General features: G+C 34.6%; 1 protein-coding gene and 1 pseudogene across 7 annotated transcripts in view; both read right to left on the reverse strand.

Moving 5' to 3' along the window:
- ATP8A1 (ATPase phospholipid transporting 8A1) overlaps positions 1 to 25,714 on the reverse strand; it is a 216,589-nt gene that overhangs the window by 22,439 nt on the left and 168,436 nt on the right. For 6 of the 7 annotated variants that reach the window (XM_039845110.1, XM_039845109.1, XM_039845108.1 and 3 more), the window contains 8 exons: positions 24,314 to 24,497; positions 24,111 to 24,221; positions 17,621 to 17,695; positions 17,394 to 17,516; positions 14,248 to 14,326; positions 9,194 to 9,255; positions 6,888 to 6,944; positions 5,828 to 5,935 (listed from right to left, as the gene is read on the reverse strand). In XM_039845110.1, the coding sequence (XP_039701044.1) occupies positions 5,828 to 5,935; positions 6,888 to 6,944; positions 9,194 to 9,255; positions 14,248 to 14,326; positions 17,394 to 17,516; positions 17,621 to 17,695; positions 24,111 to 24,221; positions 24,314 to 24,497 (799 nt within the window). The remainder of the gene's footprint in view (positions 1 to 5,827; positions 5,936 to 6,887; positions 6,945 to 9,193; positions 9,256 to 14,247; positions 14,327 to 17,393; positions 17,517 to 17,620; positions 17,696 to 24,110; positions 24,222 to 24,313; positions 24,498 to 25,714) is intronic. The other variant, XM_039845112.1, reaches the window with a different exon arrangement.
- LOC120588382 (uncharacterized) lies at positions 23,784 to 23,902 on the reverse strand (annotated as a pseudogene).

The following is a 25,714-nucleotide window of genomic DNA, read 5'->3' on the forward strand; positions in this document are numbered from 1 at the left end:
AGAGCAAGGATTTTCTTTGAACACTGTCAGAGAAATGACTCTGCCTTCAGATGGGGGACACAAAGACGAATCAAGAATGTAAATTGGAAATGACTATAAAACCCAGATCTATGTGTGAATATGTGTCCAGCTGAATATAGAAACATGAAACCTGTACCTGTAAGTTGTCTAATTTGCACCCTGAGATCCTGTTAACTAGAACATGATAGTTTGTGCCCTTTTGACATTTAAGATGTTTCTCTGGGGCAGAACACAGTGAAAAGAAGCAAACAGATCATCTGAATTTCAGGAACTGGCAGGCAATCTCAGAGGTGCATAGACTAATGAGGCTCTGCCAAAGAATCATAGTGGCTAACCGGCACAGAAATGGTTGGTTTAAATGAGACCAGCATCCTGTTCTGCTGCTGGAAATTGCTACATGTGGATCTCTAGATGGTAGAAAGATGTTCTATTTGAGCTGAAATCTGGCTCTCTGTCACCTCTACCCCACTGTTTCTCATTTGTTTATTCAAAACAAAAAGCAAGCCAAAAAATTTGACGATCATTTATTTAACACTTATTTATGGGGCACTAGGAGCCCAATACTGTTATATCAGTGAATGAGTGAAGAAATGAACTGGCAGTGGATATTCGAGAATGTCATTGTGGCTTCGGTGTGGACGATGTACTGAGGAAGAGCAAGACCACTAATATGTCTACAGAGAGAAGAAATGTGCAAGAGGCAGTGCTGTTAGGAAAACAGAAAACAGAGATTTCCTCATTTACAGATATCCTTGTGATACCTGCAAGAAGTGATAGTCCTTTCGGGCTTCTAATTTTCAGATTATATGTCATGGATTCCTCTGAGTAACTATGATCAGATGGTAGCATAGCATCGTGTTTAAGGTAGCAGACTCTAGGACAAGATGTCTCAGTCAAAATCTTATCTGCCACTTAGTATTAGTGAAATGTCAGATGAGGCACTTAACTTCTCTGTTTCAGTTTTTTCATGTGTAAAATGTTACGAGGATCCTGTGAGTTGAGGACAAGCACATCCTGACAATGCTCATGGCCAACATGATGGAATCCTCCCTGAGTCTTCCTTCCACCCCTCATATCCAGTCAGCAAAGCCTATTGGCCTGACCTTCAAAACAGATTCAGAATCTGACCACTGCCACCCTCCTGGCCCAAGCCACCATTATCTCTCAACTGGGTTATTACAATAATCTTTTAAATGGTTCATAACAGCAGTCATATATACACAGATATTAATATTGGCACATAAATGAATTTTTTATATATACAGGCATATAAGTATGTATGTATTTGGCTATACTTTTTTTTTGTATCCAAAATAGTCTTTATTGTCACTAGTATAAAATAGGGCAGTCGTTTTTTAATTATATTTTTATTTTTCAATTACAGTTGGTATACAATATTATATTAGTTTCAGGTGTACAACATAGTAATTAGACATTTATATAACTTACAAAGTGTTCATCCTGATAAATCTAGTACCCACCTGACACCACAGTTATTACATTACTGACTATATTCCTTATGCTATACTTTCCATCCCCATGATTATTTTATAACTACCAATTTGTACTTCTTGATCGCTTTTCCTTTTTCACTATGCCTCAACACCCACCCATTTGACAACCACCAAACTGTTTTCTGTATCTGTTTTGTAAATGTTCTTTGTTTCTTTTTAATTTTGTTCTTTAGATTCCACATGTCAGTGAAGTCATATGACATTTGTCTTTCTCTGACTTATTCCACTCAGCACAATACCCTCTAGGTCTATCCATGGTTTTGCAGATGGCAAGATTTCATTCCTTTATTTAAGGCTAAGTAATATTCCATTGTATAGATTTACCATCTCTTCTTTATCTATTCATCCATTGATGGACACCCAGGTGGCCTCCATATCTTGGCTACTGTAAATAAATGCTACAGTGAACATATGGATGCACATGTCCCTTTGAAGTAGTGTTTTGGGTTTCTTCAGATAGATGTCCAAAAGTGGGATTATTGGGTCCTTCTTTGTCTCTTGTTATAGCTTTTGTTTTAAAGTCTATTTTATCTGGTACAAGTATTGCTACCACAGCTGTTTGTTTATTCTTTCCATTTTCATGAAATGTCTTCTTCCAGCCCTTTACTTTCAGTCTGTGTGAGTCTTTTGATCTGAAATGAATCTCTTGCAGGCAGCATATGAGTCTCCTGTTTTCTTATTCATTCAGCCACTCTATCTTTTGATTGGAAGATTTAATTCATTTATACTTAAAAAATAATTGTTGATAGATACATAGCTATTGCCATTTTATTATTCGCATTTTTGATCCTCCTTTTCCTCCCCTACCCTTTCTTCTCTCCCTCCTCCTTCTTCTTCTTAAAGAAGTCTCTCTAACATTTCTTGTAATACTGTTTTGGTGGTGATGAACTTTTTTAGCTTTTTCTTGTCTAAGAAGCTCTTGATCTCTCCTTCAATTCTAAATGATAGCTTTGCTGAGTAATCTTCCTTTTCATCACTTTGAATATTTCCGGCAAATTCCTTCTAACCTGCAAAGTTTCTGTGGAGAAATCAGCTTACAGTCTTAGCAAAGCTCCCTTGTAGTTAACTGCTTTTCTCTTGCTGCTTTTAAGATCTTCTCTTTGTCTTTAACTTTTGGCATTTTAATTATGATGTGTCTTGTGTGAGCCTTTTAAGGTTCCTTTTGTTTGGGATTCTCTGAGCTTCTTGGGCTCGTATGTCTATTTCTTTCACCAGGATAGAAAAGTTTTCTGTCATTATTTCTTGAAACAGGTTTTCAATTCCTTGCTCTCTCCCTTTTCCTTCTGGTACCCTTATGATGAGAATGTTGGTATACTTGATGTTGACCCAGAGGCCCCTTAAACTGTCCACATATTTTTGGATTTTTCTTTTTGCCGTTCTGCTACCTTATTTTCCAAATCGCCTGTTTGAGTATCTGCTTCATCTAATCTATTATTGATTTCCTCTAATGTATTATTTATTTCAGTTATTGTATTCTTCATTTCTGATTGGTTCTTTTTTGGTTTTCTATCTCGACTTTGATGTTTTCTATTTTTGCTGAAGTTCTCACTGAGATCATTGAGCATCCTTATAATTAATTAGTGTTTCGAACTCTGCATCTGGTAGATTGCTTCTCTCCATTTTGTTTAGTTCTTTTTCTGGAGCTTTGTTCTGCACTTTCATTTGAGACATGTTCCTTTATTGCCTTTCGTGCTGCTGGTCCAGCACTGGAACTCAGAGTGAGTAAGTCCATCAGTGAGTAAATCCATGTGTGGGGTCCTTTAAGAGGAATGTCTGGAACTCCCGCAGCCTTCTGTCTCACTCAGCCACAGTCTGCACTGGTTTTTATAGCTGGAAGTTGTGGGGACTGCTCTTCCTGGTACTGGAACCGTGGGCTGGGGGACCTGGTGTGTGGCTGGGATCGCTCACTCCACTGGAAGTGGGGGGTTGGAAGGGAAAATCTCTGCAGCCAAGATATCCCTCTTGATATTTAACTGCCACACGTGGGTGTGGAACCAACCCTTACTTGCCTCTCTACTGCCTCTATCAGTCTTGATGTGGCTTCTTCTCTGTGTCTTTGGTTGTAGGACTTCTGTTCAGCTAGATTTCAGGTGATTCTCAATGATGGTTGTTCTGTAGTTTAGTTGTAATTCTGATGCAGTCGTGAGAGGAGGCAAGCACAACGTTTATCTGCTCCATCATCTTGACCAGAAATCTTGGCTAGTAATACTCTTGATTGAAATGTAGTTTTAAGATTAGGAAAATGTAAACCTAAGGGTAGTTACTTCTTTCTGAAATTAACTGGATTGTAATAAAGTTAGTGACTCTCTATTTACGATAAGTGTTTAAAAATTGAGTATTGCTACTAATATTTTTTGAGATCTATTACCCTTGTGCCCAGGAAACAGTAAATGTAGACTACCTGTCCTTGAGAACTTGAGTGGCATTCTTATTATCTTCTTTTTTTGAGTTGTTGTGAGGCTCATTTACATACACACATATATATCAAAATGCTTTGCAAACATAAAGTACTACATAAATTTAAAGTACTATTCTTTTCTTGGACTAAATTAAACAGACTTAAATTTTGGACAAGCTAGTCAAGCCTAATATTGAATTCATCTACTTTCATATTTTCAGTGGAGCACAAGCTATTTAAACATTACATTCAAAATATCAGTTGAATAAAACAGGGAAAAGAATTCTCCTTAGCACTTTCCACTGTATATGATGTAAACAGAAACATGATGGAGTAATGACATTCATTTCACTTCGAATTAAACACAGCATCACCACAAATCCCAGGAGATGATATTAAGTTTTGTGTTTGGGTAGTACCGGGAATTCTACAAGAAAAGGTGGAATTATATTTGGTTGGCAAAAAGCCAATCAAACTTCATACCTGTCCTAGAAGTAGGTGGTCAAAACTCTGTTCCTGTCATCAAAGCTGTTGGCTATAGTCGCTTAAGCTTTCTGAATCTTACAATCTTTTGTGTCACTCATTTCGAAGATAGAGCATTAAGAAATGAGATAATATGAGGTCTAATGAAAAAGATATTAAGTTGGAACTGACCTCAGGGAAAAGCAGGTTGAAACAGATAGACCACATCAAATAAAAACAAAGAACAGAATTGGCATCACTAGACATTAGTCTTTGATTTCATTTCTTCAGGAAAAAAGCACTCAGAAACCAAGGTAAGAGCAAGATGGATTCACAGCTTTCTCTGTTCTCAAAATATATCCTGTATATTTTCTAGAGTTCACAGTACACGTTTCAAAAGAAGCTTTCACTTTTGGTGGAAGGGAGTATATGCTCTTTGATATGTCTGGTTTCTCTGTAATGGTATATATAATGCTTCTCTCTAGTAAATTTAACCACAAAAAAAATTTTTTTAACATGTCTGCATTCTGCTAATTTATAAAAAGCAGGATGCTGTCAGATAAAATTTCATGAAAATGATATATAAACCAGACTGTCAAAAGTGAAAGGTATTCAGGCAGTACTTAGGGACAACAAATACATGGAAACCACTGGAAAGGTTTCCTGGGACTATAGGGGAAAACAATGTACTGTAATGGAGCTCACATTACCTTGATTTGCAAGTTACTGTGAGGTCACAGGAAATCCTGAAATGTTTTCCACATTTTCTTTTATACATTTTATGTCAAATTTCCTGCAATTGAAATCATAAACCTCCTACTGCTGGAATCTCTTCTGAAGGAAAGGAGATCTTGTGACATTCCCCCATGAACACCTAATAACTTGATTCCTACTAGTGTAACAAGAAACTGAAAGACGGAATTGAAAATGGACTATGATAAGGTTGAAATGTCAGATGTCCTAACTTTCAAAATGAAAACCAAACTGATATCATTAAGACAACTCTAAAAGTGCATTTAATCTAGTGATAATAGACTTTTCTTTAGAAAAGGAGATAAAAGAAGAAATGATCGACTGTCCCAAAGACATAAGCTCACTATTTCCCAAATCTCTCATCCAAAATGTATTTATACATTTATGTCCTAATTTTAAAGTGGCATTTTGTATATGGATATTCTTAACATGATTCAAGCTCCTGACAACCATATTTTATTGTCTCTGCTATGTTTATGAAAAGATAAGTCAGATTTAAGTAAAATGTCCAAGTTTAAAATATTCTCTCAAGATTTATCACTTACGACTATGTAATTTAAAAATAGCTTTTAAATGTTCAAATGCTATTTTAATATGAATCGAAACCAAACAGTTCAGGTTCATTAATGAATACCAATTTTTAAGGTTTGTTGGATTATGAGTTATTAGGACACATTACCTCTCCTGACATATCAGGAGCCATCGGAACAGTAGGCCACAGAGAAGAGTAGATTCCAAAAAAGACCACCCAGAGTGTGATGCTTCCCCAAATCGCTATGTGGCTGAACTGTGAAGGAAGGGAATAGGAGTCAAAAAACTTTTAGGTAGACTGACTATACAACCACTAATAGCTTTCACAAATTCCATTATTAATTGTTTTCTACATCCAAAAAATATAATCTATGGAAATTTATAAATAGTTGTGTGTGTGTGTATGTATGTGTTTTAACTGGATCTTTCATTAAGTGTTTATCTCTTTCTACAGTGGTTATGATGATTGTGGTACTGGTATCTGGAACTGTTCTTTCTCTACCTCCTTCGGTGGGTCTCTTCTCCTATTCTTTTTTTCTTTTTTATCATCTTTAAGCCACCTTGATTTTTGCTCTGCATACTTTTGCTGAAAGGTGTTAAGACACTTGTGTGAATGCTATTTGTATGCTCATGACAGTCAAATCCAAATTTCTTACGCTAATCTTTCCCCTGAGCATCAAACTTTAATTTTCTTTCTTTGTCTCCTCCACCTTTTTTTTTTTTTTTTTTTACTAGGTTCTCTCTATCTGGATGTGACTATACTTCAAAACTAAAGTTATCTAAAATGGAACTTGGTTTACTCTTATTGGATATTCACAAATGTTTGAGGACAAATCTTTTGCTAATACTATTTGTCTTCAGAATCATTTGCAATGGGTTTTCTGTTGAACGCCAGTCTTGTGACACACTTTACTAAAAATTTTCCTTGTCAATAAGTTTAAAAGCCTCCCCAATTTGTGGGATATTCACAATATACAGTAATATGTTAAAGGCTCCGAGAAGTCTTGTGTTAAATAAACTTACTTGTTTGTTTTACTCAATGTTTCCAAACTAGAATCTCTAGTTCTCCACCCTCTAGCCCTCCACAATTTACAACCTGGGAAACTAGAATTAAAGGATACATAGAGAGAGAATGACGAACTACAAAACAATTAGCAATAACACATAATTAAATGTGACATTTCTGTTGTGATTAGAGATATTCTTACCCATGTCCAATAAGATGTCTCCAATCCAGCTTTCAAACACACAGTTATCACCACGAACTAAAACAGAAGGGAAAACATTATTTTTTTCATAAATATGATAGATCAAATGATTGAAAGTGATATTTATGAAGAACAGGTATTTCAGAATTAGATGATCCACTAGACTTTTTACAGCTTGCCTTGTAAGTCCAACAAACAAAGAGTCAAGTGATTTAGCTGTGTGGCTGAACATTACGACCGTGACCAGCCAGAACTGCCCTTTAGCAGCATCACACATCTGTCTCCCCTCTCTGCCTCTCCCTACCTCACAGCCTTACAGTCCATCCATGAGGCTCCTAAGCATGTGTCTTCTTGCTTTTTGTACAATTCATAAATAGTGATGAAGAACATATGTTTGCAGTAACTTGGGTTTTCAAGCTTGCTTTAATTTTATTTTACAACATCTTTAATACTTAAAACACCACTTTTTGAATTTTAAAGGTAAATTCTAAAAGTAATATAATTGGATATTTAGAAATCTAAATACTTACTCTGTAACTCTGCTTACGTGAAATCACGTAGAGCTGGATATAAGAGCTTGTGATGTGATGTATGCACCCATCATCACTGGTGATTATGCTACTAATTCTGAAGTAAGGGAACCAGATTTAATGAACTGCCCTGTATTTTCCATAGGATAACATAATAGTTAAATGCACTTGGCCTAAAGTCAGACTATTTGTGCTCAAGATTCCATCATTAGCTGTTTTGGTTAGGGAAGAAGGCAAGTTAGGTGACATCTCTGTGTCTCATCTCCTTCATCTGTAAACTGGGACTGAAAAAGTTCACCTACCTCATTGGGGTTTGAATGTAAAATATCATGAACACTGTTATCTATTATGATCTATTTATACTTAATAATAAAAATTTAAACATTGTTAGTATTCCAGAGAACCTTGGGCACTTTCAGTAGTTTGCAGTGATGTCTGTGTAGTACTGGTGATCAATACATGCTTGAAGTGCCTAGTCCTACTTTCAGGCATTTTAAGGATTTGCACATAGTATTTGCTCAGATGCTTCCCAGCGGGGTCATAAAGTTAGGTCAAGTGAAGCATTTGGACTTTCTCAGCAGGATATCTAATAGCAATTTAGGATTAATATCGGTAGAAATAAAATTCTTATTAAAATGTAAATATTAATTAACTTAAGCTATATAAAAAGTTCTAAAATAAGAGATAAGTTTGATATAAAATTAAAGAAAAATTCCCTCTTGAGATCTGGGTACTTTAATGTCTCCCTAGGAAAAATCCACGATACATAATGATTAATTTCTCAACTAACTCTATCAAGTATTTACCTACTTCTGTTTTGCACTCATGTTGTATGAGAACAAATCGCCAGCCCCCTAGAACATATTTTCCCTTTCTCTTACTACTTTAGAAGGTTGATGTCAATGGAAAGGAAATCCTGGATTTGCCAAAACTTTAATCCCTATATTACTTAATAGCCTTAAGTTCCTATCGCTCGGTTATTTAAACACTTGATATTTAAACATCATATTATAGTGTTTCTACCAACTGAGTCAGCCACACCAATAGCCACTTAGTATTTAGAACAGCATGTCACCCACATTCAAGGATCATGGAGAGGGACATGAGAGTAGAGAGGAAAGAACATTGGTCTGAAAATTCAGAGTTGAGAGTTGTAGTAAATTTTTATCACATACCAACTGTGTGATATTAGGCATTCACATTCAAGATCTGCTTTTGCTGTTTACGGGGAAAAAAATGATTTTAAAACAATTTTTGGCTCTTTATGACAGGAATAAGCTTCACCTTTGATCCTCAAGCATTTGGAATAATGACTTGATACCATGGGTTTCATGCCTTGTGTGGGTGAAATGTCCCCAAAGAGTGGAGATTTCTCTCCCATTTTAGTTACCATGAGACTCTGGAACAATTAATTACTGGTTAAACACCCAAGAATAGTATATTTGCCATAAGTTCAGAAGAGCAAAAAAAATTAACAAGGTCAGTAAAATAAAACTGAGGAAAAAGGGATTAGGAAGAGAACAAGGGCAAATGAGGGGTTAAAGAGGAAATACTGAAAATAATAACAAGCAAGTCCTATAAAGTCAGTGAACCTACATGACATTTTAATAACCTAATATAAAATAATCTTTTACTAATCAAAACATCTCATTTCATTTTTAAAGGGAAGTGTAACCAACCCATGAATCCAGAAATGCATTTAAATTTGAAAATAAAATGAGCATATATGAAAGAATTCTATTTTCTATGTAAACCAGGCCAATGTCCCACACTCACAGTGTAAACAAAGTTTCCCAACAGCAGATAATCGGAGGTTTTCCCATTTCCAAATACAGTACCTGCATGAGAAAAAGAGAGGCTTGTTGGAAAAGAAAATAACTGAGGTCCTTTTAGAATGCTTTCAAACATCAATCAACTTAGTAGTGGTGAACAAAAGAAGGGAAACCAAAGGAGCCAGTAACAAAGCTAAAAAAAATGCCACAAGAAGTCTCACCAAGTTGCTATAATGTGGGTCACAAATTAAAAACAAATTTCCAAAAGCCAACAAGAAAAAGGAAACCTGACTTGTTAACCAATTCTTGGGGTCCATGAAATAAAAAACAAAAAACAAAAAAACAACTAATTGTTTAAGCAAAGCTTAATGCTATGAACACTGAGACAGGAGAAGGCCTTCTGAACCCTTAGCAAAGAATTTTCTTAGCAGTGTAGATGAAGGTTTTAGGAGCATTCTTACTATCTCTTACTAAAGTTGCTGGCATTGGACCAATAAGGATTCATAAGAGCAACTCACACGGGGGTGAGAGGCATAAAATGATTCCAGGCATAGAGCTCTTTGAAGATCTGGCTGAATTTAGGGGTATAGATTAAGGCATTTTTAAGGCATTTCGTTATTCCAGTAATGACTAAGGAACATGGCTTTAGATGAAGGGAATGGTAGCTAACAAGCAAAAATCACTATACTGATTTTTAAAAAATGAAATAAAAAAACCCCAAAAAACAAAAAAACCGAATAACAAAATCATTGGTATAATTGAAAAATTTTAAACCCATGGTGTGTGTAATACAGTATATTGTTTATGCACATATTCAACAATATTTATTCAAAGTCTAATATGTAAGGACAAAATATGTTAGAATAAAGAATGGGATGAGCCAGGGAGAATGGTACTGGTATGAACAGAAGAGAGTCAGGTGAGCTTTGGAGATATAGATGAGGCTTGGTTCTATTACTAGTTGTGTCATCTTGCGTAATTTATAATCAATCTCTATGAAACTCAGTCTCTTCACTTGAAAAATAGAGTGAAACTCCCTACCCTACAGGGGTTTTAGGTTAAAATGAGGTTACATGTGTGAAGTACCAAGCATGGTGCCCGGCACATGGCAGGTGTTCAAAAATGTGACCCTTCCCTAAAGCGTTCAGGTAAAAGTAGCCAGGAAGGGCTACTTACCAGTCAGCCAAGTCATCTGGGAAACCGCCTTTCACTATGAGGGTATTCCATGATTACAAACATAGCATGTGCTGTGCTACATCTTATGGGTATGCAAATGTTTGCAACTAATCTGCCAATTTTTATACAATAAAATTAACAAACTCAGAAAACTATAAAGTAACTGAAAATATGTTGATTACTTCCTGACTTGGACACTTGTGCTGTGTGGCACACTGGTAAGCTGCCTTGGCCAATGTAAGCAAGTTACTAAAAATAATCACAGTTGGGTCTAACTAAGCCTTCTAATAACCATTGGTTCATTGGGAGGAAGATGGAGATTGAAAATCACAATGAAGGAAAAAAAAAAGCCTGTTGTTAGGTTTGTCAGGTTTAGCATTTGGATGATTCAGATGAATCATTTGTTCTCATATTTTCTGGTCTCTGGACCCTTTATAGTCTTAAAAATTACTGAGGATCCCCAAAAAGATTTTGTTTATGTGTTTCTATCTGTCAATATTTACCAAATTAGAAATTAAGGCAGAAAATTAAAGAATATGTATTGATTTATTTAAAAATAACAGTAACAAATCCAATAAATGGTAATATAAACAACAGATTTTATGAAAAAATAACTTCAAAATGAAAAAAATGAAAATTGGCAGTTTTCCATTTTTACAATCTCTAATATTTGGCTTAAAAGAAGGCAGCCAGGTTATTCTATTTTTTTTTTTTTGATTGAAATAGATGAGGAAAATCTAACTTCATAGTGAAATGGACCTATAAAGAGGAGGAGTATTTTAACGATCTTTTTTAATAACTAGGTATTCTTTGATACTAGATCAAAATTCAACAAGTGGTTTCTTTACGAGGTAGAGAGAGTTTCTTAAAGGTTAGTTGCAGTGTAGAATTTTGGTAGCCTACTACATTAAAATGCACTGGTCCACTTTGCACTTTGAATGAATCATTTACTCAGGCATGATTCTGTAACCTCATGAAAGTAGCTGGTTCAGCTCGCGACTCAAAAAATTCATAGTGCATTTGACTTTGAAACCACTGCTGCATTTTGGTAAACAGCACAAATGCTTTATGTGTACTTTCCATTTTGTTACTCAGAATATTAATAAGATATGTATCAAGCTTTGAGATTTAGTAAAAGTATTAGTTTTATGGCATCTTCAAGGGTATTAAATGAAACTGGCCCTTTTTTGTTGCCTTTTAATGTGGGTGTGTGGCAGTGTAGAATATAATGACTGGTACAGGTGTATCACAGCTGTGCCAAGGTACCAGCAATTTACCCACTATTGCTTTTGTATCAGCAGTGAAAAAGATAATATTGTCTTGAAAATATTAAAAAACTTGTAACTATTAAATTTGACCTCATGAACTCCCAAAAGGTGTTAGGTATTCCTAGGTGGCTACAGATCATTCTCTGATGAGGTGAATAAATGAATATTTAGCTATACATTATATAATATGTTTATATTTCCTCTGTACTTCATTCTTTCTAAAGCTAAAAATACAAAAACAAAAGCTTCTTCCTTATTTAAAAATGAAAAACAAGGCAAAAAACCCCAACAAAAACCTCGACATGAGAATGCTAAAATGAAATTTATGCTGCGTGTTATTTATCTCATAAGAATAGAAAGCATGAGTTTTCTGGACTTGGCTAGATTTGGGTTCCACAGGCGGCACCCCCTGTAAATTACTGAGGCTGGATGGCTTGGGCAGTTTCCCACAAACACACAGGAGACCTATGATCTGCTCTCCAGGAGCTGGAGTTTTTTGCGAAAGCCTTTCAAACCCTGTCGTTGTTTAGGTGTTTTTTGGATGCTATTTTGTTTGAGCTACTTTTGATATTAAATTTCTGTTTTCTAATTTGAAATGGTGAAATAGCAGTTTAATAGATGGATATGCCTGGTCTTTCATACTGATTTTGTATTTTGAAAAATTTCCTAGAGAACTTGTCCATGGTCAAGGTATCCTGAATTATACCCTGCATTTTAATAACCCATGACTCTAGAAAGTGGAAACAATTCAAATATCCATCAACCGATGAATGAATAAACAAAATGTGGTATAGCCATACAGTAGAATATTATTCAGCCATAAAAAAGGAATGAAGTACTGATTCATGCTGCAAAATGGATAAATCAAGGTCACATCTTACATGATTCCATTTAGAATAGGCAAATCCACAGAGACAAAAATTAGTGGTTGCCAGGGGCTTTGAGGGAAGGTGGGGCAAAACGGAGAGTGACTGCTAATGGGTATGGGGTTTCCTTTATGGGGCGATGAAAATGTTCTGGCATTAGATAGTGATGACATTTGCATAGTTCTGTAAATACACTAAAAACCACTGAATCATATAATTTAAAAAGGTGAATTTTATGATATGTGAATTCTATCTCAAAAAAAAAAAAAATCATTGCGGTTCTCCTAGCCTACTGGGTCAATATTCTATACTTTAATTAGGTTTCTTACTACACTCATTTTTCCATGGTCTTAAATAGGAGTATTTACTGTTGTAAGGGCAAGGCAATTAATAAAGACATGAAATAAAAATCTCTGACTAGGACATGAAACCACTGCCTTCTATGTAACACTAAGCCCATTCATGCTGCATGCTCTTGTTAACTCACTGACAATTTACCGAGTGCCTACAATGTTTTAAGTACTGTAAATACAACAGTGAAATAAACTGACAATTCCCTGACCTTCTGGAGCTTTGATTCTAATAGAGGAAAAAGACAATAAAAATAAGCACATATATCACACCTTGACAGGCAAGTACCACGAAGGAAGTTACAAGATGACAAGCGGGGTAGAGTGATGTGAGAAGTTCTCTCTGAGCTGAGGGAGTGAAGGGGAGAGCCAGCTGGAATATCTGGGTGAAGAATGAGGACTGCATGGGGGTTGGCAGGAGGCATGTTGTGAAGGAAAGTGGGGGTGGGGAAAGGTGGAGAAGTCAACCAAGGTTGGGGCTGTGGATTCTGTTCTAAGTGTGATAGAAGTCTGTGGGTTTTTGAGGAGAGAGACACTTGGCCTGATTTATGTTCTATATAGATCACTCTGGCTGCCTGAGGAGAATAGACTGTAGGTGGGCAAGAAGGGATGGGGAGGACTCTCTTCTGTTGGTAATCATTAACTTATAGTCACCAGGGTACGACTGACTGAACTTCCAAAAGACTGACAAAATCTTGGGTGGGGTATGTGTTGTGTTTTTAATTGCTGTAGTCTGGACAGAGGCATTGAATGGTCAACTGTCTTCCTCAGGACCTCAAGGCGAGATCTGCTCCAGGACACGGCAGCACCAGCTTAAGCATCACAGAGATCTCTTTTCTAAAGTGGCTATTTAATCATTTTTATGTGTATAGAAAATTCACCATGATCCTATCTGTCAAAACTGACAGAATAATATCACTCCCTAAAAACAAGTGGAAAAAAGCTTACACTCCAAGATGAACATAAAAACGTTTTAAAGCTCTCATTCAAGACATTGGCTCAAGTATACGTGAAAATACTAGCATGTCTGATAAGGTTCAGTATAAAGAGCTTGATACAAGGCTCAGAAGTATAATAAATAAGCTACATAAAATATTAGCAATATTGTCTTCAAACTGTACACCAACAGAGGACAAAAAGGACCCTAAAATTTAACTCTGCAAGCTGAGAAAACATGAAAAGTAGAGAAGAAAGGCTTTGCATATATTAAATCACTTTGCTCCCAAAGGAATAATAAAAATCTTTAAAGTGTATATGACTTTTGGGTGTATGTATTTTAGGTTAAGGAAAATAACATATAATGAAACACTGCTGCAATTTTAAACATATATTGTCAATGAGTTATTTTTCTAAAAAAGTAAAAACTCATCTCTTAGCATTCATATCTTTTCTACTTACCATACTGAAGGGCTTTTAGTGGAAACCAAAACAGAATAACTGAGTGGAAGAGGCCATTTAAACAATGAACCCAGAAAACCTGAGGGAAAACAAAAATCCATGAGAACCATTTGCGATAAACTAGCTCTGTGAACTCTGACCTTTCTTTTTATCTGTGAGCTAGATTCACAAAACGTGTCTCTGTTGGGCCACCACTGTGAATTAATAGAACTGACAGACAGTTTCTGCCACTTAGACTTTCATGGGTCATTTATTTATTTTTATGTTTCTCAAAATGTTTTTTCAGCTTCACTGAAATATTTTCTATTTTTTAAAAACCAAGTATTAAAAGTTTAAATTTCTGCCTGAAAAATAAAATGAAATTTAAAATAAATGCAAGTTCTGAAATTCTCTAAGTGGGATTATTTTCATAATTTCAGAAGAAGAGAATTTTGAAAAAATCGTAATGTGGTTAAATCCCTTTCTCTTTCTATGTGCAATAAAGGTATAAATCAATCTCTTCTCTTTCACACACACACACACACAATACACACACACACACACACACAAACACAAATAGCAGGTATTACATTTAAATTGCATAATTCCTTAAAGTACGGCATTGTTAGCACAAGTGAATTTGCAAATTTTTAACACCTGTCAACATTAAACTTCATACAATTATAATATCACTTAGTTGTTATTACTTTCTATGTCAATTGTATTTTAAGAATAAGAGAGCAAGTATCACTGGTACTTTCTTTGTAACATGGATACGAAAGATTAAGTTATATAGAAGAACTATTTAGAATTCTTACGGCCCTTTGAACAGTTTGTCATTTAAAAGTGCTTCTTGAAAACAAAACTTAAGCTAAATAAAATTGCTGTGTATTAATAGTTTTAAGCTGTTCAAACAACAGAAATTAAGTTGCCTGCCTCCCAAAAGTTTCCACTGTGATCTCAATCGCCTTTGTTAGTTCACACAGCTACACTGGATTGTATGATCCAATTTACGCTCCAATACATTACACATTTGAACTTGTGTTACTCATTAACCTTTGTCTCTTCTCCTCACTATGTCATTACCACAAGTTTTTATTTGACAGAAAGCACAGGTGGGTGCAAGAAAAATTAGTTCTACTTTTCCATTTTCCTGACCGATACTTATTGTCACATGCTAATCCTTTAACCCCTGTCATGACCTCAGAACCTCCGACCCTTTTTACCATAACAAACGTAATCATCATCATTCAGGGCAACAATGCTTCTACACTGGGGACCCACAGCAACTGCTGTGTATACAACTATGCATTTTGTAGCCATTTGTCTGTGAATTTTAAAACATTTATGTGGGATTTAATCAAAGAATTTTTACTGAAATCATTAGAAAAATCCATAAACCCTATAACAATGGTGGGCAATGCATGGATATAGAAGTTATAGAACGTATTTGGATTGATCTGATGACTTTTTGAAATGCATGGGCTCTGCAGATAATGAAATACTTTGTAAACGACAAAATAATGGCAAAGGATGCAAGGAATAATGTGTGCACATTAAAACTATAGACTACCTGCTATACCTTTTCCCTGGCCACAAAACTGGGTGCAAGTTGCCAAGTGCAAAGGGCATGAAAGGATGTGACTTTCCAGAAATGGCTTCGGGTAATCCAGTGAGAATCAATTTATGTTTATAAGAGGAACATGGCCAAATTTGTGGCTGCGAAGTTAACTCTCTTGAGAGCACCATGGCTCCTGAGCTGCCGGAGTTTGGGGACCTGCAGCTGAGATTGATACAATGGTCTAGATTGGTAAGAATTATTGTTACTATGTCAGGATGTTTAGAACTTTCCTAGCTCTCAGATCACCTTTTCAGGGAAGAAGGGCTGATAGTCCATCGTGTCTACCCCAATTATGGCTTTCTATCACTTGAAAATATCCACCATAGGTAATGAAAACTATGGCATGGCTGTGGAATTTAATATAAACTGGACATCATAAATAAACTTAAATAGCTTTTAGAATAAATGGCTTAAGTCTAAAAACTCATTTTTAATTAACCAAATTCAGTTATTTAAAACAACGCCATCAACTTGTACGTATGTACACACTTGGGTGTGCATGCACAACACACTCGTGAAGACCTAGTCTCAGCGTATAATAACGTCCTGGCTATAAACTCAGCACTGCTATTTAGAGTGTGAAGTTAAAGGCATGAAACACCTATTTCATTTTATCCTCTTGGTATACTGAGAATAAATGTCATTTGAGAGCTTTAAAAGCTAACTATCTAAAATATCCTACACCAACTGTCCTAAACTGAATTCAGATTACATCTAATTATTAGTACCATGCTAATAAACATGTACTATATTAAATGAGAAAAAATTCTGTGAAGGTGTATTATATTTGTTACTTTTATTATAGTTTCAAAATGGCATCTACCTTGTCTTATAAAATTAAAATTTCTTTTCCTCGCACTGAACAAAAACTTGAATTACTAACAAATACCGGTGAAAACACTTTAGAATATATATTTTCAGGAAAGTAAACTATGCAGAAAAATAAAATATTTTTGTTGTTGGGATGAATAAATACCATGGATCATAAGAGATGACAATAAATACCATGCTGTGTTATGCAGGATATAAACCCAGAATCTGTTTAGATAAAATGTTTTAAATCTTATGGCTTGGAAATACTGAAAATTATGAGGAAGTGAGTTATTTCCTGGAGACTATAATTTTAATGCTCGATACAGACAATCTAACATTCTAATAAGGGCAAAGTTATTTCACAAAACAGAACATTGGTGAAGCACACTCTATCACCCCTACCCGTGGAAAGACGGCCCTTGTTACTCCAGGTGACGGATCCCTGTGAGAAGGAAGCACTTGCCTACGACATTGCAGAGACAGAAAAATCAGTGGCCAAAAGGACACTCACATCTGTCTGCCAGACTCAGTTTATTATTATCTGGCAAATCTCAGTGAATCATGGTTACATTTTAATTTTATAACAAAACAAAAAACTTCAGTCCATATCAGAACCTTAGGCAAATCAGACTTGCTGTGGTCGGCAGCCCAGAGCTTTGAAAGACCAGATGCCTCACGTAATCACAGCAGTAAAGCAAATACCCTAAACGCGGGCTGGGACATCACAGCCTACCTTGGTATTGAAGTCCAGGGCGTTCTGAGATGTTTTGTATAATTCAGGATACTTCAACATGTTCTCTTTTCTGCATGATCTCTCAAATATTCCAAGCGTTAAGGGAGGCATTGCTGTAAACATCTAACGTGCACAAATTGGTCATTACACCAAGCAGCAAAAGGCAGGGTGAAACTTTATCTCAAAGTATTCAATAAAACAAGAATAACCAAATGTCCTAAACTTACCACATTATAAAGACCTATACACCATCTCTCAAAGAGGATCTGTCCTGAAAAGCCATTAACAAAGGCAAACCAGATCTAGGAAGAAAACAACCCAGACCCCTCAAATTAGAATACAAAAATCATAAATACATTGCATAGAATCTGTTGTATACGCAATCATTTCATAATACCAGCATTAATGTATTTTCATGACTCTCTTAAAAATGGTATTTCTTTTGCTTTACTTTTTAACTTGAAGGGATGCTTTCATAAGGTATTTGTTATTTAAGTCAAAATTAGTTCCACTTGTTGAATCAAAAAAGAAATGTATCAATAGGCAATCATAGATTTTTAAAAAATAAATATAACCTTGTTTTCTAAAAGGCACTTCAGGGAATATATTTTATGTCATTAAATTTTTAGAACTTTAATTCCCTTTTAAAATATCTCCTGTTTATTTAGAAAATAAAATAATTTCCTGTAATACAATTACCATTTATTTTATTTTGTATTAATTATATTCATATAGTTCATTTATACGAATTCATAAATTTACCTTACTGGAAACCTACTGTATATAGTGTCATGTCCTGCTCCTCTCCCTCTTCACATCATGTAATAATCATTTTCTTAAGTTGTTACATAGCCTTTAAAATGATATTAAGGGTGCATAACCTCTAAAAGGTGGCTATAACTATTTCTGGATAATCAGCTTGCCTCCAGTTTTTGCTATTTTATATATTCTGAATTGAATATTTTTGTACAGAAGTCTTACACATCTTTCTTTAGAGTAGATTCCTTTTTTTTTTTTTTGGTAAAAGACAGCTTTATTGAGATGTAATTGATATACAAAAAACCTGCACACATTTAATGTATACAATTTTGTGAGTTTGAACATATGTGCACACCCATGAAATCACCCCTACGACCAAGATAACAGACATATCCATCACCTCCAAAAGTTTCCTGTGCTCCTCACCTCTTGGATAAATTCATAAGAGTAGAATTAATGGGTCAAAGTATTAAACTTTTTCATAGTTTTTGACAATTACGGCCATTAGAATATGAAATCAGAACTTATATATTAAAATATCTTGTAACTTTAATTTATGCTATGATAAAATAAATTTTTAACTAATAGAACATAATATTCTTACATATTTTTTAATTCTCTTAAAAACAGACACCTCAACTTGGCATACAAAATTAAGGAGTAGTATAGAGAAATTTTCTCCAACATGTTTAAGTTAAATGGAAAATTAAAGTGAGTGTTAATAAATCAATAATACCTACAGTATTTTTTAAAAGGAGATCTGAAATATAATTAAAGTCATGTTGATTTGGAAGAGCAAAAAGTCTGGTGTAGCAATGAGATTATATAAACACAAACACAAAACCAAAACACAACAACAATAAAAAAAAGCAGCCTTGATATGCCGGTTGAGTGAATTTTTGAATTGGAGTTGCAGGAACTTTGCTACACTTCACGTTTCATTTAACCTCATTATGGAAGCATGAATTACTACAAATTCACCATTTATCAATATGTACGGAGGCTGGCCTCCCTCTGAACAGTTTCTGTACCCAGATTGATCTTTTTCCTTTTTATAGTGGAAAGGAATGACTGAGCATAGATAAAAACGAATGTCTGCTTCACGAGATAAAAAAAAAAACCAAAGTAGCAATAGCACATGAAAAATAAGTCTAAATTGTGTTAGGGTTGTAACACACATTAGCAATGACAATAACAAAGCATAGCAATCTGAGTCAAATCTGAAATTGTTGCTTGCTTTGCCACATATATTTACAGAAAAAATTTGAACATTTGCTCTAAACAAGGAGCCAGATTATTCATTTGTACATGCAAACTTTAAAAAAGTTTAGTATCTTCATGTGAACTTAAGTTTATTCCTTAGGGTAGTACTATTGACTTTACTTTTTTTTTTTAAAGGGTAACTATGCACAAGGTGACAAAACAGACTTTAATGCTTGCTATTGTGTTTTCATATTTGGCCTTTGTGAAATGTGGATTATGTAAATACATATTTGTAATGTTCTGGGTGATGATAATGTTCTCTCTGAAAGTGACTGTGATCTACTGTGAACATACTATGAAGTTCTTTCATATTACTTAGGCTATGATGGAAATATAAAGAATTTTTAAACCCAAACTTTCAATTATGGTCTTACTAGTCTAATCTTTAGTTTGAATAAAGCCAAAGCTACATGCATACCAAATGCATCTAATGGATATAAACTGGTTGAAAGGTTATAGTTATAAATGCATTTGCAATCATCATTACTGTATGAGAAATTTATGTTAATAAATTTGTTCTGTGTGAGTAAACATTTGTAAATGTGAATGGTCTCCTACATTCTTTATATAACATTAGGTGTTGATTCAAACATACTACTATGAACTTGAAATTTAAGAAGTCCTTTAATCAATGAATATTTATAGAAAGTTTCAAATTCCAAATAATTTGCAAATAAACCATGTGTGCATTCAAAATTTATTTTAAAAATGCAGAAATTAACTGGTTTATGACAGAAGTACAGAAATTTTTAAATTTTAATACATTTTTACCTTTTTATTTTTCCTACTAAAAGATATATGAACATGTTTTTAGAAATTCTCTTCCTGTACTTTAAAAGTTAATATTCGAATTCCTTTTTTAAAAAAGGAGAAATGACTAGGTAAGAGCAAAATCTTCCAATGTAGTACCCTACAGCTTCACTCCAATATTCTGGCATTCAAGTTTACATATTTTAAAGGAAAAAAGAGAAGATCTTTAACAGTGAAGAAGTCTACCAGAAGGCTGATTTCAAGTTAGTGTGAGATTTGTAGTTAAAAGATGTATTAGAAAGATATCTCGCATGGAATAAAACACCTACATTACTATAAACACATAAAAGTCCCTCATTTGACTCAAGCAAAACAACTGGTGCAGGAATAAAACATCAAACAGCGATCCCTCTGGAGAGGTATCTAAATTATTTAAATTCTCAAGAAACTCACATCCCAGCACAATGTGCTGGGAAAATATCACCTCACTGACTTTAATCAAAGCTTCTGGAATTAGAAACACTATATTGTTTTGAGATCTTACCAGAAAACCTGGAAGCAACCAATCGTTTGAAAGAAAAGATGTTATTTTGGTAGGAAGGAGTCGGATGTCTCAAAGAAATTTAAAAAAAAAAAAACCCCGAAACAAAAAAAACCCAACTCTTTAGAAAGACCCCGTATTTTCAATGAACATCTAGAGCTGCGGCTGGGAGGCCACCATAAGTAAGTGCTTTACACAGCCACCTGCCAAATCTGTATTTATTTTTTTGGCTGTAATTTATGGCAGTAGAGTAGCTAGATAGTGAAATTCCCTGGCAGTGGGAAAAAGCAGGTTTTGCAGATAATGTATAAAACCCACAGTGTTCCAGACTATTCCTTTATTAGCACAGAAACTTCAGACCTGCCTCTCCTGGTATTATTTTCTAAGTTCCACGTCCCAGCAGAGGCGTGGCAGTTAAAGCTTCACAGACATTTTCTTGATGGAGCATTTCTGCATATTAAACAGCAGCTTACAAACAGTCAATGAGACCTCTGCTCCCACGCCTGATCAGCACAAAAAACTGAAAGGAGAGATTCGAGACTGGCAGTTGTCCTCACTAGAGACATTCAGTGATGTGTTTTCTGTCTATTCATTCACAGTATTGACATGAGACATTAACATCCGCAGAACTTGTTTTAACTGGCAAAAGTTGGATATCTGGGAATTGATTGAAAAGGTCACTTCATTTTCAAGATAGCTGAATTATATTCAAACTACATTTCCATAAAGTGCTGGAAGAAAAATAACTTAAAAATGAGATTTGCAGTAAAGTTTACAACTTACTTCCTTTTCAACATGAAAAGAATTTGGTCAGCATTAAATATCTCATGAAGAGGATTTAAATTCAAAGTCAAGTGAAATTTAGGGCTAATTAACCACAAATCACATAACTCTGGATTTGAAACAGAGAGTGCAGATTTACTTTTTCATTGGGTTCAGTACATTTTCTCTCCCCATTAGTATATAAGTTTTTCCCACTTCACTGTTGGTTGTCAAATGATCTAGATTTAAAAAAATCAGTGAGTTGAGTACTCATTTCATTTTATAAAATTAAATCTTTGTAAGCAGATTTATTACTGCCAATGGCTTTAAACTTCTGGTAGCTTCAAAAATATATGTAAATAAACTGTATAAATTGATATTCTTTTACAAGAGAAAGATATAATTAGAAAAGCTAGTAACTATGGAGGGGGGGATTGGTAATCAAAATTAATTATTTTAGGAAAAAATCACAAATTTATATACACAGCAAAAAATATAGTTTTTGGATCTCATAAGCTATTTTAGAGGTGTATTTTGCCTCAAAACACAGATTATTCCAGACCAAAGCAGCAGTAATGATCAATAAATTCATAGATTATCCTGTTTATGCTATCAAGTATTTGATTATTTTACCTAATGGGTTGTTAACTTAATTATAGATCTTTAGTGAACAGTAAATGAAACTGCCTATACACTTGAAAACTAAATTTCAATTATAGTAGCCTGACTCATAATAAGAACTATGTTCAGTCAACATTTTAACAAGGCGATAAGCATTCTGACAGAAGCATAAGGAATAATTGAACCAAACATGTGACAGTTCCCAGCCAGCTTGTCAACAGAGTAAATGCGAAATCTAGATTTTTGTTCTGTTTTGTTTATAGTGTTACTTCCCTGGTGTAAAGTATGGGTTGTTATTTCCATAGAGAAAATGGCTACATTGTGTCTCTTCTGATAAATGTGTAGGAACAGCCAACACATTAGAAGACAAGGTGGCATAAACAAACATCTTGTAAGGAAGCCCTAATCATTTTTATGAGGGCACAGGTTGGTCCTCTAACAGGAGCGGAAGATGGAGGGTTTTCTTAAACAGCTATGGAGAGCTTATCATTGTACTCTGTGGAGCTGGAAGAGGAGCAAGAAACTGATAACATCTAGAGTTTAAGTATTATGAATACAGCTTCTGATGATAAAATGGCCATATGTTTTTTTTTAAAAAAGGTAAGTCTCTTATATGTCACTTCCTGATTAACCACTCAGTTTACTTATTTATCCACTGGTGCTGTGCTGGCCACATATGGCTCTTGAGCACTTAAAATGAGAGTCCAAATGTTAGTCCAAACTGAGATATATGGTAAGTATAAAATACGCACCAGATTTTGAATACTTAGTATAAAGAATGTAAAATATCACATTAATAATTTTTATAGTAATTATATGTTGAAATGATAATATTAAATATATTGAGTTAAATAAAAATATCATTTGAAAGTTAATTTGGGCTTTAATTTTTACTTGCTGCTATTGTGGCTTCTAAAAAATTTAAAACAGCGCATGTGGCTTGCATTATATTTCTATGGGCAACCTCCTGGAGGACAGGAACCATGCTGGATTTACTTTGTAGTTGCTGAACTAAGCTTAGTGCCTGGCACTCTGTAGGTGTTGTAAAATTGTTTGTAGAACAAAATACATCCCTTTAAAAGTGATATTCCTGATGTAGGTTAAGTTTTCATTTAAAAAAAATCATATTTGATACATGAAAAATATAAAAATTTCTTGCTATCCAGACACAGGAACTGGATAACCTAATAATGTTTGGACTAATTCCTCATTATCTGAACTCTTGCTCCCTACCAAACTCAGAAACCAAAACAGATCTGGATAGCAAGGGGTATAAATATCTAAGTTTGAAAAATAATAAGAACTATAGGTGACCAATACTAGGCAAAACTACCTACATTTCCTTTCTGAGTCCAGTTCTCTGCCTCCTTGAGGAGAACTGCTATCCTCAATTTTATGTCTATCATTCCCTTATTTTCCTTTTAAATACAGTTTTCCATGTGTGTACCTCCACCTAGTGTATTGTTTTTTCATGTTTTTGAGCTTCACAAAAATTTTTGTATAGTTTATAGTCTTTTTACAACTGAAAACGTGATTTCATTAGCAATTCTAATTCAACATTTCTTATCAAAACAATATACATTTTATTTGTTCGTTTGTTTATTTATTTATTTTAGGCAAGGCAACCCTTGGTTGACCTCACAGATTGCAAGGACCTTGTCAGCTTACAATCCCTTATTTTTAAAAATTTTTTATGCCTACAGCACCTGGTCTTCCTAGGTGGTCTCCCATATAAGTACTAACAAGGCCCGACCCTACTTAGCTTCCGAGATCAGACGGGATCGGGCTTGTTCAAGGTGGCATGGCCGTAGACACAATATACATTTTTAGCCAGAATTTAAGCATTAATTATTTTCTATGGCTGACAAACTTTTTAGCACGTTTAGAAGTTATAAAAAGTAAGTGGGCAAATGGATTAGTTAAAACGAGAAAATGTCTTCATAAAGACATTTTTCTTCATAAAGAAAATTCTTTAAATATCTACACAAATGGTAAGGATTTTAAACTTGAATTAGTATTACCTCGATAATATAGAGGACTATATTCTTGTAGAAGCAGTACAAAATGCACTTGGAGACTCTGTTATAGTTCCAGGCACCATGAACCATCAATAAATTCTTCAAATACTTGAACTAAAATAAGAATGGGAAAAAATTAATATATTCTTCTTCCTTGCGTCAGCTGACTGAGAAGAATAGTGTGTTTTGCAGAAATGATGCTTTACCTGAGCTATGGAGTAATCAGAAGAATTAGCTGCCTGAAGGCCCTCATTGCCACTTATACCAACACCGACATGCGCCGTCTGTATCATGCTGACGTCATTTGCTCCATCACCAATTGCAAGCGTTATAGCTTTGACTTGTTTCTTAACCATCTCAACGACTTCAGATTTTTGAAGAGGAGAAACCCTTAAATTAGAACAAATTACCAATTAGCTCTGTTTTCTGAAAGAAAGGATTTTTGAAATGTCATTGTTTTACAGGATAAAAGAAATAGAAGATCCAAATGAATATGCAGTTCTATGAAGAACCATTACGGAAGTCTTAGGTTTGCCGATGTTTGTTTTTTTTGTTAACCTGGTTGCCACTTTAAAGGAAAAAACAAAGCCAAAGTCTTAGAGCAAACCTCTGGGAGACAAATAGAAGATGCAATGCTTTGTTAAGCACTAGGTTACCAATTTACCAGCACTAGTTTGCATTAACTTGTGCAAGAAATAACATTTGAGTTCAGAAATTCCATTACTTCCTAATAAATAACACTAGCATTTCTAATTTTTCACATTTGAATCAAAAAGGTCAAAAAAGCTGCTGAATGGTAGTTCAAATACTAACTGAATTCTCTATCATTCCTGGAGAATAAAAGTTTTGAGACTCTGAAAGCCGGTCTTAGGCAATGTACTATATGTTTAAAACAACTTAAAATTCTACTTAAATTGATAGTAAGGAGCTGGCTAACTTCTCGATCTGTTCTCAGATACTATGGTAAATCGACCAAAGTGAATACCAAGCGCGTGGCTACGTAGTCCATGTACCTCAATTTTCTTCCAAAGCTATTAACTAATGGCCAAGTAGAATCAAGCAAACTTTTATATAAACATGGATCAGGAACAGAGAACAGCAGCCCCATACGAAAACCATTCTTGTATTAACTTTGGATCAACTTACAACACACTTTTAAAAACCACCTAGGATATAAGACCCGGGACAATGATAGAATGGTTCAAAGACAGAATGCGTAAGCATAATTAATGTATTATTTACACTGCATTGGCAATCAAGGAGAAAGAAAGGAAAACTAAACAGTGAACTGGCTTAGTAAACTATGAAGACAGTAATGAAATACTAAGTAACAACACACAAAGTTAGTGGACAAGAAAAATAACTCAGAGCTAAATTCTTTATCGAAGTTAAGTGGAGTAGCTGTCTAATAATGTCTGTTTGGAACATCTGGTAAATCATTTATTATTCTATTTAAAAATGAAGATCATTACTCTGAAAGATTCAACATCTTGCACATTTTCCTGATTATTTCTTTAGGAAAAATTCCTAGCAGTAGATACTCTCTCTGCACACACATGTACTTTCAGAAAGCCCCACGGCCCTTCTGAAAGGCTTCAGCCAAACTC

This window comes from Pteropus medius, unplaced genomic scaffold (genome assembly GCF_902729225.1).
Source record: "Pteropus medius unplaced genomic scaffold, Ma_sr-lr_union100, whole genome shotgun sequence".
NCBI lineage: Eukaryota > Metazoa > Chordata > Mammalia > Chiroptera > Pteropodidae > Pteropus > Pteropus medius.